The 14,794-nt window shown below is 48.4% G+C and overlaps 1 protein-coding gene across 1 annotated transcript; it reads left to right on the top strand.

Annotated features, from left to right (window-relative positions):
* Positions 1–98: 98 nt before the first annotated feature.
* NOXA1 (NADPH oxidase activator 1) lies at positions 99–13,381 on the top strand (the record flags this gene model as incomplete). The annotated part of the gene is made up of 15 exons (XM_079544605.1): positions 99–272; positions 1,520–1,602; positions 2,986–3,094; positions 5,240–5,374; positions 6,403–6,510; positions 7,225–7,284; positions 7,875–7,912; positions 8,423–8,564; positions 9,848–9,901; positions 10,774–10,846; positions 11,033–11,091; positions 12,011–12,180; positions 12,774–12,879; positions 12,972–13,095; positions 13,290–13,381. The coding sequence occupies 15 exons, from the start codon at positions 99–101 to the stop codon at positions 13,379–13,381; spliced, it is 1,527 nt and encodes a 508-aa protein (XP_079400731.1).
* Between the last annotated feature and the right edge of the window lie 1,413 nt (positions 13,382–14,794).

Here is a 14,794-nt window from a genome sequence, read left to right as displayed (position 1 = left end):
CGCCCCGGGCAGGAGGGAGCCGGGCGCAGCACTTCCTCGTTGTCCGCCTCCGCCCGCCCCGCACACAGGTGAGGCCGTGCGGGAGCCGGCTGTGCGCGATGGCGTATCGGGAGCTGCTGAAGCGCTGGCACCGAGCCGTGCTGGCAGCGGACGACGGGGATTGGGACGCGGCCTTGGACGCGTTCTGCGGCATCGAGGAGCCGCCGGCCAGGATCTGCTTCAACGTGGGCTGCGTGCATCTGCGAGCCGGGCGGCTGCGGGACGCCCTGCGGGTGAGGGCGGCGCGGCGGGGCGCGGCGGGGGGCTCGGGCTGCTCTGCTCGACCCGGTGTGTGAGGGAAAAACGCCCCACGCGCTCCTCCACGACGCCTTTCTCGAACTGGTGAAATCTACCGGTCTTGATGCCTGTCAGAGAGAACCAGTGGGCGTAAAACAGGGAGCTCTGCAGCTCTGCGCGTCCCCTGGCGATGCTGTACGAGCTGAGTTTGCCGAGAGGAGCCGCTATCGCGGAATATCGCGTCTGGTGCGATGTGGGGCGGGCGTGCAAGTGCTGGGAAAAAGCCTCATTGCAGCTTCCAGCAGCCAGGCATCTGCACAGCTCGCTGTCAGCAGCCCGCCGAGGTGTATATGGTACTCTCGAACAGCAGAAGGCAGAATTCAGGCTGTGCTGGAAGGGGCAGAGCTGTGTCTCATACCTGTGAGAGACGGTGCCTGAGAGCCTCTGAACAGCCCCAGGGAGCGGGGACACGGCTCGGCTGTGCTTCTGTGTAGACCAACAGTTGGTTGTTTTGTCCTCTTATAGAACAGCAGAGCAGAGCAAGGAGTGCTGGCTGAGCCACAGGAGGAGCCAGACACCCTGCCAAAGGGACACCGACACCCTGAGTCCTGCAGTGCGTTTTCCTCACTGCGGTGCTGGGCAACATGAGGACGCCCAGAGGGCCAGGCTCGATTCACTGTCTTCATGCTGCCACGCTGCAGTAGTTGTGCGAAGAGGCCTCCCAGCATTCTCAGGCAGATTCTCGGGAAGGCTGTTCTGTAACAGAGTGGGAAACTTTGAACCGTTGGCCACAAGCTGTTACCGGCTTTGCTGATATTCAGCTGGAAACTGGAAGCAGAAATATTGAATTTAAGTGCAGTTTGTGAAGCCCTTCGGTTTCTCTCTTTATGCACAGATCACTGTAGGCAGATTCAAACAGCCTGCTGTTAGATCAAGCTCTGCTCCAGGCAACAGGGCTCGCAGGTTGCAAGACATCGAACGGCAGACAGGGCTCATTTGTTGCATTCAGTCTTTTTTTCCCAAGGAAGGGTAAAATCTTGAAGCTCAGCTCATGGAGAGGCAAAACCTGAGAGAGGACTTGGAGCCATTTCCTGCCCCTCAGCTGGGATCACAGCTCCACATTTCTCAGAGCAGACAAGCTGTTCACAAGCCTAGGGGTGCCTTCTGCACCTAGCTGGGCGTATGCCCAGGCACTGATGGAGGAGTCCTCACTCATCCCCAAGATGTCTGTTTTTCTCCATAGGCATTTGATAAAACAGTTACAAAGGACAACTCCCTCGCTGTTGGCTACTTTCAGAGAGGGTTTGTTTGCCTGCAGTTGGAAATGTAAGTAATATTCTTTCCTGCTCATTCTTTTGTTTTCTGCTTTTAGTATAGCTTTATTCCTAAAACTTGATCCTCCACTAATTTTAAGCATTTTATATGGTCTGGTTTGGTCTTATAAACCGTGTTACAGGTCAGCAAGTCTCATCTTCCATTTACAGAGGAGAACTGAGCAGATGCAAGCTGTGCAGCTTCAGAACCCCAACAGTGGCTGATATGTACCATTATTGACCTGTACACGCAGGGAAAGAAGCCAAAGCCACTCCTGTATGCTGGGCTGATGGAGGGTTACGTTGCCATTCAGTTTGTCACAAGAAGTGAAAAACTTATAGTTGCACTGTCTTGTGTGTCTTCATATGTTACATGCAAGTCTGGCCTTCCCAAGCCCACAGTCTGCCCTGCTGTCCGACCCTCTGCTGACTGGTTGCTGTCAGCCTTATCTTGCTCACTGATTTAACAGTAGAATTGCTCCACAGTCATCGTGGGATTGTTCCCTGTTTCTGGGGTTAAACCTCAGTGACATCCTGCTCACAGAGGTGCGTGGAAGACTTCACAGGTCTCCTCTGACCTTCAGTTACTCTTTCCTGTTATTTTTCCCATTTTTTCCCAGTTAAGTTCTCAGAACTACTATCTTTACCTTTGGAAATGAGATGAGTGAGCAGTTACATGCTGTGTGCCACCACCAGCAGAGCCATGCTCATGGATGGTTGTGCCTTGGCCGGGGCTGCAGCTGTTCCCCTCTGCCCCTTGATGGGGTGACCATTGCACAGCCCTTCCTGAACCCTTCATTTCTCAGCCTGCTATCTCAGTGGGACCTGTTTTGATTTCAGTTGACAGTGGTGTAAACTCAGACTAACCCTCTGCTCTAGGAGTTTCTCCAAATTTCTACTAGTAGTTGTGGTTGGACCTGGAGGTCTTTTCCAACCTGAGCAATGCTATGATTCTATGAACAGTGCTCTGTCTGTATATGTTCACCATCAGCAGGGGTTTCGTAACCCTTGCTTCTTCTCTGAGATGTTGCCAGGGCAGAACTGCCAGCAACAAGCTGGGTAGGGAGCTGACAGCATTTGTAAAGCTTTGTTCTTTGCATTTTACATTAATTGCAGAAATGCAATTGTATCAAATTGGACCAAAGCCTGTCTTTTATCCCAAATAGTAAAGTGGTGCAGATAGTCCTAGAGGAGAGACTCACCAGATTCATCTTGTAATAACTACAAGGATAGGACAGAGAATTTTCTGTGGTCTCAAGATGACACACATCCCTGCTGCTTCTCTCCTCATGCAGGCTGTTAGGCAGAGTGCGTATTTTTGCTGGTTTACTCTTGAACTCTGTAATTAGAGTTTAGCTTTTTAGTCTCAGTTTCACCTGTCATTTCTGCATTGCAGGTATGAAGAAGCTCTCTCTGACTATCATCTGGCCTTCAGTCATCTAAGAAAAAATCCCTTCATTGATTACAAGCAGCTGGGGCTGAGGCACATTCTCTATGCATGGGAGGTAAGGGTACTTCTGACTCCGCTGTCTTTCCCCCCTGTTGAGTCGTTCATCAGGTTTTCAGCAGCAGGCATGAGTAACCCAAAAGCTTTTTAAAGCCCTGTGTTAGGACAGTAGAAAAAATGCTTTCACTTCCATGATTCAGTTTCTTTAAAAGCACTCATAAAGCAATATCATCTCTGAAGAGTTTTAACAAGTGACTCTAAGATGTGAAATCGTTTGAAGCAGATTCCCATGAAATTTTTTTTAAGCTTGCTTGTAGTAATACATACACAAATTTTATCAACTCTTCAGCTTTAAAAAGTTGAAATAGATTGAATTATAGACAGATAGGAACAAAATTTGTATAGAATAAAGATCTTTTGAAAGTTTTGTTCACAAAAGCCATTTTTCCAACTGTAGCAACTGGTCTCAATGTTATCTCTGTGTCTAACCTCACTGGGCTGCAAGCAGCATATTGCTACTGCAACCCTCTGTGTGCAGCTCTTAGGCTGTCCCACAGAATCAGCCTGCTGCGTGCCATTAAAGAAAGTCTGAGTCAGAACTGGCTGTAAGCACCTTCATGTTTAGTTTGTGAAGGACTCATAAAAGCTGTGCATGCCTTACTGGGAAGATTCATTTTGCATTCCCAACTCCATGTACACAGACCGAGAAGCAGATACAGGAACAAATATTTAAACCTTACTTCCGCGAGAGCAAGGAGTCATTGTGCAACGCAAATCAAGCGTGCCTTGGAACTTGTCATTCAGCCTTCTTTAGTTTACATCACGTTGTACCTGGCAGGAAGGAGTTACCCTTGGCATCTGTGATGCTTCCCAAACCTTACTGTTTTTAACAGTTTCAGTGCCACAGTACTGCTGTATTTGAGCTCAAATGCACTTGGGAACAAAGGCTTCCTTTAAAATGCACAGGGCTACAGGAGTGCCCAGTCCACCTGGAGGAAGATGGCACTGGTTGTGTGATGAATATCCAGTCCCTCTCTCCATGTGCTCCAGGTGCTGCCAGGCTGTGTGCTCTCACTATTCTGACACTGGATTCAGGATCTCATCCTGATTCATTTCTATCTCACTGCTACAGCTACCTGCAGCTTGTTTTTTCAAATTGCACAAACAAAACCCTCTTACAGAGCTGCGCCATCAGCTTTCCACATGAGAAACCTCTTGTGGGCTGCATCTGATCCTCTCAAGAGAGAGATTTTGGTGTATGGTCTGGAAATCCAGGCATTTTTTGCCTCTGGTGGAGCTGATACTTCTGAGCTGAATTGAGACTGCTGTCTTTCCAAGGAGGAGTATCTCTGCAGTTCCAATAGATGTTCAGCATGATCATTCCACCTTGAAAGACCGATATTCAATTATGATGTAGGTTGCTTTTCCTTTATTCCTACTGCCTGCACTTCAGTTCCAAGTACTGCTTTTTGTCCAAATACCAGAAAGCAATTTGCAAACTGATACCTTACTATCTTACATGATGTGGTTATCTGAATGAGTCTGTTAGACCATGCTTCTGCCTTGTTGGACAGCAGCGTTTCCATACTCTGATGCCCAATGGAAAGTGGAAAAGAACTCTCTTCCTCTCACTTAAGCATACAGACTGAGGCTTCCTGACGCCCAGTCCGTAGTACTCTCACACCACCTCTTCAAAGAGCGTATTTACATGCTGGGTAGCAAGCTACACCTGCAACCTGCACCTTCAGAACCCACGCAAAGGGCAGAAATTTCAGTTAGGTTATCCCAAAGTGAAAGAGAAGATTACAATTCTGTGCAGCAAAAAAGATTACCTAGTTTCATATAGAAAGATACCCATACGGTTTGCCTTACTAGCCTTTTGGACACAGGAAGAATAAGATGAAAACCTGTTTGGTAACACAGTCTTCATCTGTTCTTCCCCATGCCTGTCCGTGCTTTGAACAGAACTGGCAGTGCCAGCTGAAAGCACAGCTTTGATCTCTTTCCACTCTGATTATGAAGTTTTCTCAGCTGTGCTCCTCATGGTGCCTTTCCTGTGAGCAGTGGGGAGCAGGCTCTTTTCGTGGTGGTTCAGTGCCAGGTCTCTTGCCTGGCTGAGCCCAGTCGGTAGCACTGGGTGCCGTTCAGCTGCTGCCCTTGGAGCAGCAGGAGGACAGCTGTGCTCCCTGCTTTCTGGCCTCAGGTGCTGTACAGCACTGCTGCCACGCAGTGCCGGCTGCAGCAGTGGCAGGAGGCCAGAGAGACCCTAGAGAAGGCCGTCGTGTGGAGACCTGAAGGAAGATCGGCAACGCTGGCCCTGGCCCTTGAGCGAGTGCAGGTAAGACTGGGGAAGTGCTTTGGGCTCGAGCTGAGGAACCCGAGAGAAGAATTGCAGTGTTTTATGTCTTTGGGTTTTCCTGTCTGCCCCAGCGGTTTGGTCACCTGATGACACTCCAAGCAATTGCTGTGTGATGCTCTAGCGAGCTTCAGCTAACTTCTGTCACTTCCAGGAGCTTTATGGCATAGAAGCACCAGAGCTGGGAATTATGGGCTTACCTTCACGTTGAAGTCAGTACTTCCTAGACCTTGCTGTTCAGGAGCTCGGCCCTATTCATACTTGCACTGTGAAACAAGTTGCCTCATGGAGTATTTGAATGCAGATTTGGAGAGTCTCGCTTTTCACAAAGCTGGCAGACTTCTTTGAATCCCTTTGGCTCTGGTGACAATTGGTAGCAGCTCAGACATTAATGACAATCACCTTTAGAGCTTAAATACAGTGCAAGCGTGTTTATGGAGATGATTCTACATAATAGTTTCCTGTTAAAGACTTTTACGATCAGGAACGACATACAGGTATCTGATTTACTTTCCCTGGAGGGTTCATTATTTTGTTGCTTCCATACTTCCTTGTTTTGTTTGTCTCCTTTCTAAAGAGTTATCACTTTAGTAATCTAATCTTCCCATCTAGCATCATGTTTGTGCTTTACGTTAGCATATGATTTACATTCACTATTTACCTGCTCCTCAGCTGCTGCACAGACAGGCGAAACAAAATATCTGAAATCAACTAGAGACATTTGGAGACTTGTTTAACAGACTTTATTCCACTGCCCTCCCTTCCCACTGCTCCTATGCTGACAGTCAGCCTTTGACTCCATACTAGGCAGTGGCTGCTGGGCTTCTATTTTTCACGTGCTGGTTAAAACTTAGTGACCTTTATCAAGTTCACAGCTTTATTTTTTGCCCCAATGTCTTCCTGGAGCCGATCTCTCTCACACACAGAAGCTATATTTGCTTTTCACTTGCTGCTGTGATTCATTTCATATTAACTGATGGCTTTTCCTTTATCTTCTTCCCACGCCCCAGAACCATCTATTTTTAGAGCCTATGCAGGTTCCCCTGGGGGAATTTTTCAGACCGCGAAAGAAGGAAGTTGAACAGCTGGATTCAAAAGATTTCCTGGGGAAACCCAAGGTAACAGCCACGTGATGATTGAGATAAACAGCAAACGGATTAACACCCCACCTTCTGACATCTGCAGAGTGTCATTGCTGCCCACTCCACCCATCGCTGCACTGGTGGAGACCCAGTGGCAGGGCTCTCAGTCAGGGCATCTGGGACACACAAGCCAAAATCTGTTAGAAGTGACGCCTTTTCTATCAAAAATGCACATTGCAGCTAAAATCCTTCCCAATCTTGGCCACTTTAAACTGGAAAAAACCCACCAACCACAGCTGAGCAGGTGCTTACGAATCCCTGTGGCTGTCATTTTGCTGACAACAACATTTTCAAAGGAGCACATTCCTCCTATTTGTTACTGCATTCCCAATGGGACAAACATGCACTTTGCAGAAAAATGCTTTGCTATGTGCTTTAATGCAAACCAGCAGAGAATTCTTCCAATCCTTTCCATGACCAGCACAGTCAGCAGAAGTGCCGCAGGCCAGATCGCTCCAGCATGAACAAAGGAAAGGGAAAATAATCCACTCATACTTTGAAGGGCTTTGTAAAGATGGAAAATACATGGACAAAAACTGTTGAAGCTGCATTTTCCACTAAATGCATTGCTCTGCTTTAAGCCTGACCACTCAAGATGTCAGAAGGAAGTGGTCCGAGTGAAAGCCTCACAGGAAGTATGAGCATCTCTTCATCCAGCCTAGATTAAGTCGTTATTTTCTCCTTGCACAGGTGATCTCATCCATCATTCCCAATGATGAGTACATTGGCTTTGAACCTCTCAGGCCACAGGTGAGCAGGACGTTGCTGTGAAAAATGGAATGGGGCAGTCATAGAGCTCCATGTAGGGCCTCAGATCCTAACACCATCAATGTTAATGGATATTAATATGAAATATTAATGGAAAAGCAGCGCTATTTCTGTCTCTGAAGACCAGATCCAGAGGGCTTTCAGAGCCAGCTGGAGTGCTTTGATGTTGACTGGGAAGGACTTGGCAAAATGAGTCTCCAACCCTTGGATGATGCGCTTTTGTCTCTTCGCTGTGTCCGAAGAGTAGTGGAGATTTCACTGCACTCAATGCACGTTTGTAAATTTACTTTCTTAAGTCTGTCAGCACAGGCATAGCTGGTTTGCAGTTATGTGAGTGTCTTGGAGTCAGTGGTTTGCTACTCTGCTTGCGATGGATAAAGAAGGAGAACAAGAAGAGGCAGGTTCATCCTGGCAAGGTGTAGAACAGCAGACTTCTCTCTGGATGTTGTGGTGTGACAAACAGGGATTACAGAAAGTACCATATGTGAAGCTCCCTCCTATTCATAGGGACAGTAAATAAGGTCGTAATGTTGCTGTGTAACATACTGTTATATGCTGTTGTCCTCCCACAGAAACAGGGCTTTTATGAACCCAGTGCTGATGCTGTGAGGTATGTGTTCAGTTCTACCCTGGTCTAACTCTTCTCTCACTGTTTCTGTTCAAAAAATCATGTTTTGTTTTCCCATATCTCTGTCTGAGGACTCTTTGTGATTCACACCCACCTGCCCCAAGGGTGGAATGAATGTTGAATACATAAAGGCTTGTGTGGCTGCAAGAAACACTGCACCTGGCAAGAGTGTGGCAGTTCAGTAGCAGCTCTACAGAGATATTGGGACAGTTTGCAGGAACCGATTCAGTGATCTTGGGATATAGGCAAAGATCATATTCTGGCTGGGAAATGGGGGCAGAGAGAGGCTGTAGGATCTGCCCCGGTCAGTGGCAGAGGATGCTCAGCAGTCCAGATCTAGTTCTCAGTATAAAATTCCCAAGTATTCACTAAGTGGTTCAAAAAAACATGAAAATTGTTCTGGTGATAATGTAACAACAGAAATTCGAAGCTGAATTCAGTCATTGCTTTGATCTGGAAGATTTTATCGTTATTCTCATTCTTTCTTTCCAGAGACCGTGAATCAGGCTATTATCGAGTTTTGTCCCATTATTACCCTGAGGGTGTGGAGAAGTTGGCAGTGAAAGCCAGCAGCCTGGTCTTTGTGCTGGCAAGAGGAGCAGATGGCTGGGCTATAGCCATACATGATGGGCAGGTAAGAAAAAAAACAGATGGGATTTCCAGCAGAGACCACAGTCCTGTCTGCAAACAGGAGCTCAATGCAGCCCTCTGAGTGTGTCCTCTGGACCCACCTGTAGCACCGAAGAGCTGAGTTCAGGAGCTCATTTCTGCAGAGCAGTTGCTAACTGCAGACGTGATGTCTCTGACTCTTGGCTCTCCCCAGCTTCTCCTGTTCACCTCTGCAGCTCCACAGAAGTGTCCTTTTGGGCACTTGTGCTCTTCACTTTGGGGGATCCTATGGTGGAATCAGGTAGGATCATAGACCTCACAAAGGGTTACAGTATGGAGCAGGATTTGTCAGCTGAGAGCTCTAAGAGAGCCAAAGAGAGAGCTTGGTCCTTAACTAGATAGAATTGGCAAGCGGGTGGAATACAGAGATACAACATGGAAAAGTCTTTTGATGACTTCTCATGTGTAATTAAGTTATTTGAAGGAGCCAACGCACAGTTATTTACCTGCTTTTAAATTAATAAAAAATTCTACACAGAACCACGGAAGATAGCTTGAGCTCATTAAGCAAGAGAGACTGTGCTTTGAGGACTGATAACAGATTAGAAGAGGAATAAAAGGTGAATGTAAATTAATTGTTTGCTTGTTTTTAAGAAAGGGTGTCCTACCAGGATCTGTCCTTTAGCAGATCCCTGAGTGGCACAGTGACAGCAGTACAGTGTGTTTCTTAAGGCAGTCAAACCATTCAACATGGCCTGAAGCACAGACCTGGAGCCGCAGAAGGATCTGAATGTGCTGGTTTAGTCAATAAAGTGTCAGATGAATATCAAAGAAAAGAGGAATTAAATGTTGCACACACTGGAAAAAAAAAACAAAAAGCGTAATTATTCACAATGATCAGTTGGAATGAATAGCTCTGTAGGAGAGACTGTTGGAAGACAAAGAACACTGCTGGGCTGGTACTCCTCAGCATTGCTGCTTCTCTCCCTAAGCATGTGTTTGAGGAGCAGGGTGTTGGGCCTGGGGGGTATTTGGTCTGTCACTTCACAGCCACTCGATTACTAAAACTGCTTTTGGCAGAAAACGATGCAAAAGGACTGCTGGATGTTTTTCAGCAATTTCTGGGAACGAACCTTTTTTTAATGCTGCCCGTGGCTGGACCTGCCATGGGCACATTTGTATTGCAATCAAGTGATGCTTTGTAAGGGCACAAGCAGTGTAACTGGGGTTAACAGAAGATGGAGCTGGGTAGGCTGGAGCTCCCACAGCAGCAGCTCCTGTCTCAATGATTCGCTCTTTGTCCCACAGAAGCTGCACATACCGACCTCTATCCTGGAGCCTGCCTCAAAGATGGATAAATGGGTGAGCGAACAGCCTCACAACCCAGGGGAAGAAGAAATGACTGAGAAATATATGTTCAGAACTTTTGTTTGTAAGACTATCACAGGATAGAATGGTAGCATAAGGCAAGCACTGCATTTGAGCTTAGACATCGTGAGCAAAGACTGAGTGCTCTTGAACAACAGCAGGGTTAAGAGCAGGAAAAATGCTTATTAGTTTCTGTACATCTGATCTCTGTATGGCAAAGTGTAGATGCATGCCCAGGCCTCGGTGTCGCACATCACGGGCTGATCTAGGTGTTGTTATCTCTTATTTACTGGGGCTGACAAGAGAAGCTGCCACAGCTCTCATGACCAACTGTCACGTTGTTGTCACAATAATCGTGAGGGCAGCCAGCGTGTAATTGGCCAGCCTGCTCCCTACAGCTATCAGACAGCACAGAAATGGGTGAGGAGTGCTCATATGTTCTGGTTCACCAGCACAGAGCAGGGGAATCTGCAATGGGACAGAAATTCCAGACAGACACAGCTTTTTGCACAGAGGCCATGTGCTTAAGCCCTCAATCCTTGCCTTTGACTCAGGGAAATATTTCTTCATCTCCCATCTCCTCCATAGGCATTTCCACACGTGATCCCAGTCCTTCTCCAGTCTGAACCCAATGCTGCAACGTGTTATACAGGCTCTAGTTCCCCACAAGAGATTTTTGTTTTAATTCTGCTATGATTCTTTTCCTCCATATGAATCCCTGGCCATAACGCTCACTTGGGCATTTGCTTCATGAACTGGTCTCCCTGGGAAAATTTGTAATCTGTTGCAGCCTCTGACCTGAACACTGGCCTTGCCCACCCTCCAGTGTCTTCTGCTCACTCCTTTCTTACACTGTTCTGTTGCAGAAGATCAATGATGGGATTCCTCTCCCTCCTGCCCAGGTCCCTCCCAGCCGGCTCCACGTGAAGCAGACGCCAGGTAGTCTTGTGGGCCCAGGACCTCTGTGGGTGTTTTGTGAAGCTGCTGTGCCCAAAGGGGCTTTAGGGTGCATGGGGAGGTTGCTGCCCTCTGAAGCAGTGGCTGCCTGTGTGCTGGTGGGTTGCAGAAGTGCTGTGTGTGGCCTCTGCTGACTGCAGGTGCTGTTTTTGTGTTCTCATTCTGCAGAATCTCCTGGGGAAGAAAATGTTTCTGCAAATGATTCCGGATCCCAAGTGGATTTTGAAGTAAGGTGTTTAACAAACTGAAGCTGCCACTCACTGCCCTAGGAAATGAAGGATATAAAAAGCGCAAGGGGTCAGATTATGGCCAGGTGCTTCAAAGTTCCTGAGCTACCCCAGAATCGCTGGGGAAAAAAAACCTCTTCCTTTGTCCATTTTTCATTTCCACAGAGAGCCCGTGGGGCCTTTCCTCCATCGCTCCTGATTTCATGACCCTACAGCTTTGTGAGGCAGCCCCGAAGTTGAGGTTTCCCAGGTCGGAACTCTTTTGCCATCCTCCCGGAGCCAAAAGCCCCAGGCACAACAGTGCCCAGTTTGCAGCCATTTTGCCTTTGAACTACCTGCTATCCCTGGTTCCCTCCTCCCGCGTAACATTTTCTGTCCTTGTCAGTCTGCTTATGATGATAATTCAAACATCCATAGCAGCTTTCTTCTGGGATAATGCCATCTAATGCAGCTCCATGTCGTTGCCAGCCGGTGTGTGGTGCAGCTGGAACTGATTTTGTGTCCACTTGGGGTCAGCACCTCTCTAGCAGTGCCAGGGGCAGATCAGCTCTTATCCCCTTTGCCTTCGCTGCCCGCGTTTGCAGGGATTTGGGGGTCTTGTTTTGGAGCTGTACTTCTGACAGAAGGCAGCAGGACCTGGCTGCACCTCTCCAGATATGTGGAGGACTTGGGGCTCGGCTCATAGAGGTTTACATTCAGAGGTTGTTTTTATCTGAGCCAGAAACAGGCTTCCTGGGTCATGGCAGGAGCATTTGGTCCTAGGCTTTGACCCCACATTTTCCCTCTCTAAAACTCAAATCTTCATTTTGATCTTTCACGGTCTCTGCGGCAGCACCGAAGCCAGATCCTGCGTCTGCCAGCTCTCGTGATAAGAGCTCCCTGAATAACCAGGCTGTCTGTGTTGCCACATCTCTCACAGGTCCCACTGACCCACAGAGACACTTCCTCCAGCTCGGACAGACCAGCTGTGCTGCGGGTGCTTTGCGAGTGCACGGTGGTGCTGAGGGCAGGCGAGGTGCCCTCCGTGCCGGCGCTGCGGGCGCTGCTCCGGCAGCGTTTTGGCCAGCAGGCAGAGCGTGGGAGGCTGAGGTATGGCGTCCTCCAGCACTCACTGTGCACCCTGTCCTTGCAGTGTTTGGCAGCAGTGATTTCCCTGAGGACGCGGGCGTCTGACTGCGTCTGGTCTCTGGTCAATGGGGAACAGCGTGTGATCCACAGGCTCTGGAGACCTGGAGGATCTTTCCAAGGAAACTGTGTCATTGTCAAGAAAAGAGGGAACAGAAGGAAAAACTCTGTGCAAATGCAACAGCTGTGTATTGAATTTTCTTATGCATGGCCTTAAAGACACACTGGAATCAATGCAGAGCAATCTGGGAGTCCGGTGTTAGCTAGTCCTGGGGTGGGTATCCCTGACCATGACATCCCTGGGGACTCACAGTTGGTGCAGACATAAGAGATTCAGACCTACCCCTCAAGTGTCTGAGGAGGCAAGACCCTCCCCAACAAATGTGTGCCCGTTTGTGCCCATTGAGCATGCAAGGTGGCCCCTTGTCATTGCACAAGGTGACGAGCTTGGAGCTGGTTTACAAAGAGAGTTTTGCAGACTGAAGGTTGTAGAAGGCTAGATTTGCCTAAATGTCTTTAGATCATATGATTTGAGTCATGTTAATGAACCCTTACAGCTACAGGCATTTGGATGGCAAAGAACTAGGTGCAGTTTCAGGAGAGGAAGATCTAGGGAAGATGTGGCAGCAGCTGACAGATGGCAGGATCACACTCTGCTGCCAGGTACGTGGGCTGTGACAAGCATCTCTGCTATACTGGGCTCTAATCTTGTCTCTGCTTTTCCTTGCAACCTTCATGCTGATTTTCTGCTGTAGGACTTGGACTCCCACTCAGGCAGACCCATCCTCTACCGGATGCTGGCTCAGCACTCGTACCCTGCACAGGGACCAGGAGACCTGGAGTTCAGCAAGGGGGATGTGCTGGATATTCTCTCTGAAGGTAGCTCTCCAGTCCTATCTACAGGCTCTCTGAAAGTCTGATGTAAATGTGACAGAGGAGTGGATGACTTTTTCAGTGCTGTTTCAAGTTTGTGACAGCAGGAGGTGCAGACCAGAGTTAACTTTGAGCCATGAAAGCTCACTAACCTTGCTCCCGTGAGCCAGAGCTTATCTTGATTCTTTTTGTTTTCTCAGTGAACAAGGACTGGCTTGAAGGGCACTGCAACGGCAAGACTGGCATCTTCCCTAAATGCTTTGCAACCCAGACCAGTTGTGCCTTCCCATAGGGAACAGGAGCCTTCTGTCTGACTACGTGAGGAGCCCGCTGCCATCGGTCCCATCTGCCAGGGGTAGGAGACACCAGAACCAGCTCATCTGGACACAGCTGGCCCAGACAGGAGCTCTGCTCAACCTGAACAGATGTCCTGCACTGACAGATCCCGTGAGGTCTGTTCCAGCACTCACTTGGCAGCATTTCCTGCAGCCTGTTCCCAGACCTGACATTTTTACCTCTGTGGTTCCACTGCCAAAGATGTTCCTGTATAGGGCAGAGAGAAAGGAGGGGACTGTGTTTGGCTACAGGAAATGTCCACGTGCCATGTGTCACACTGCAGGGTGGGAAAAGGTTCCTTTTGGGCAGGAGAGTTTACTCCCTCTCCATGATGGTTAGGACCATCATATATCATCTTCACACAGTGAATACTCTGTGGATCTGAAAGAGCCAAAGAGCTCTGATTCTTTCGCAGCCCAGATGCCTTTGGTTGTTTTCTCAAGCCCCTAAGCAGTCCTGCCTGGATTTTCCTACTTCTTGCTGTGTGGTCAGGGGTCCTGCAGCAAAGAGAGGCAGCTATGGAGACCCTGCTCACACCAGCCTGGGGCTCTAGCAGAGGCTTGGAGGGTCTGTGCAGAAGGCAGGCTGGGCACTGCAGTGCTGACCTGGTGGCTGGAGCTGGAAGGACTGAGAGGACTGTCTGATTCCTGCAGCTGAGCTGTGCTGGGCTCTGCTGATGTAGATAAAACACTCAAGTGCCTGGAGCTGGAGCCTGCTATGGATTTAGTGTCTGACAAAGCTGGAGTATATAACTTGAACGTGAAATAAACACTGAGCAGAGTTGGCAGCTCTTAAATCAAGTTCCAATTGTATTTTTTTTGCTGAGATATGATTGTAAATAACTTATAGACAGCTGACAGTCTGTCCTTGGAAAGATATTCTACCACATACTACAGAAATCTTGCACATCTTATACAAGACAGGATACAGAAAATGCCAGTCCTCTCCCCAGAGCCTAGGTGACCACCACTGCTCTCCAGCACCCATTGCCTTCCACAGCTGCAGCTGGGAGAGCCAACCCCGCAGGTGTGGAAGTGCCGAGGGATGGAAGCTCTGCTTGTTAGCGACCTTTGTATTTGAAAAACAAAAAGGGCTTTATTTCTAGCTTGAATTCTTATGGCCGCCACATCTCAGTTTGGCCTTTGTCAGCCAGATTGAAGAGGTTTCTGGCATCATTTCCTCGTTGAGGTTTGTAGGGAGCTCAAGATGCCTTTGATGTCTTTACAGATGTGGTTCAAGAAGACTTCATGAGCAATGGAGGTGGGGCTTAATGCCTTCTTCCCTCTCTTGCTTCCACCTTTTCTTGCACCACCCTCCCTGCCTGGTTTAGAAGGCAGGGTGCCCGTAGGCTTCTTGGAGCTACTTGGAG

This window comes from Tetrao urogallus (assembly GCF_951394365.1).
Source record: "Tetrao urogallus genome assembly, chromosome: 19".
NCBI classification, from domain to species: domain Eukaryota; kingdom Metazoa; phylum Chordata; class Aves; order Galliformes; family Phasianidae; genus Tetrao; species Tetrao urogallus.
This window is presented reverse-complemented; position numbering and strand designations above follow the sequence as displayed.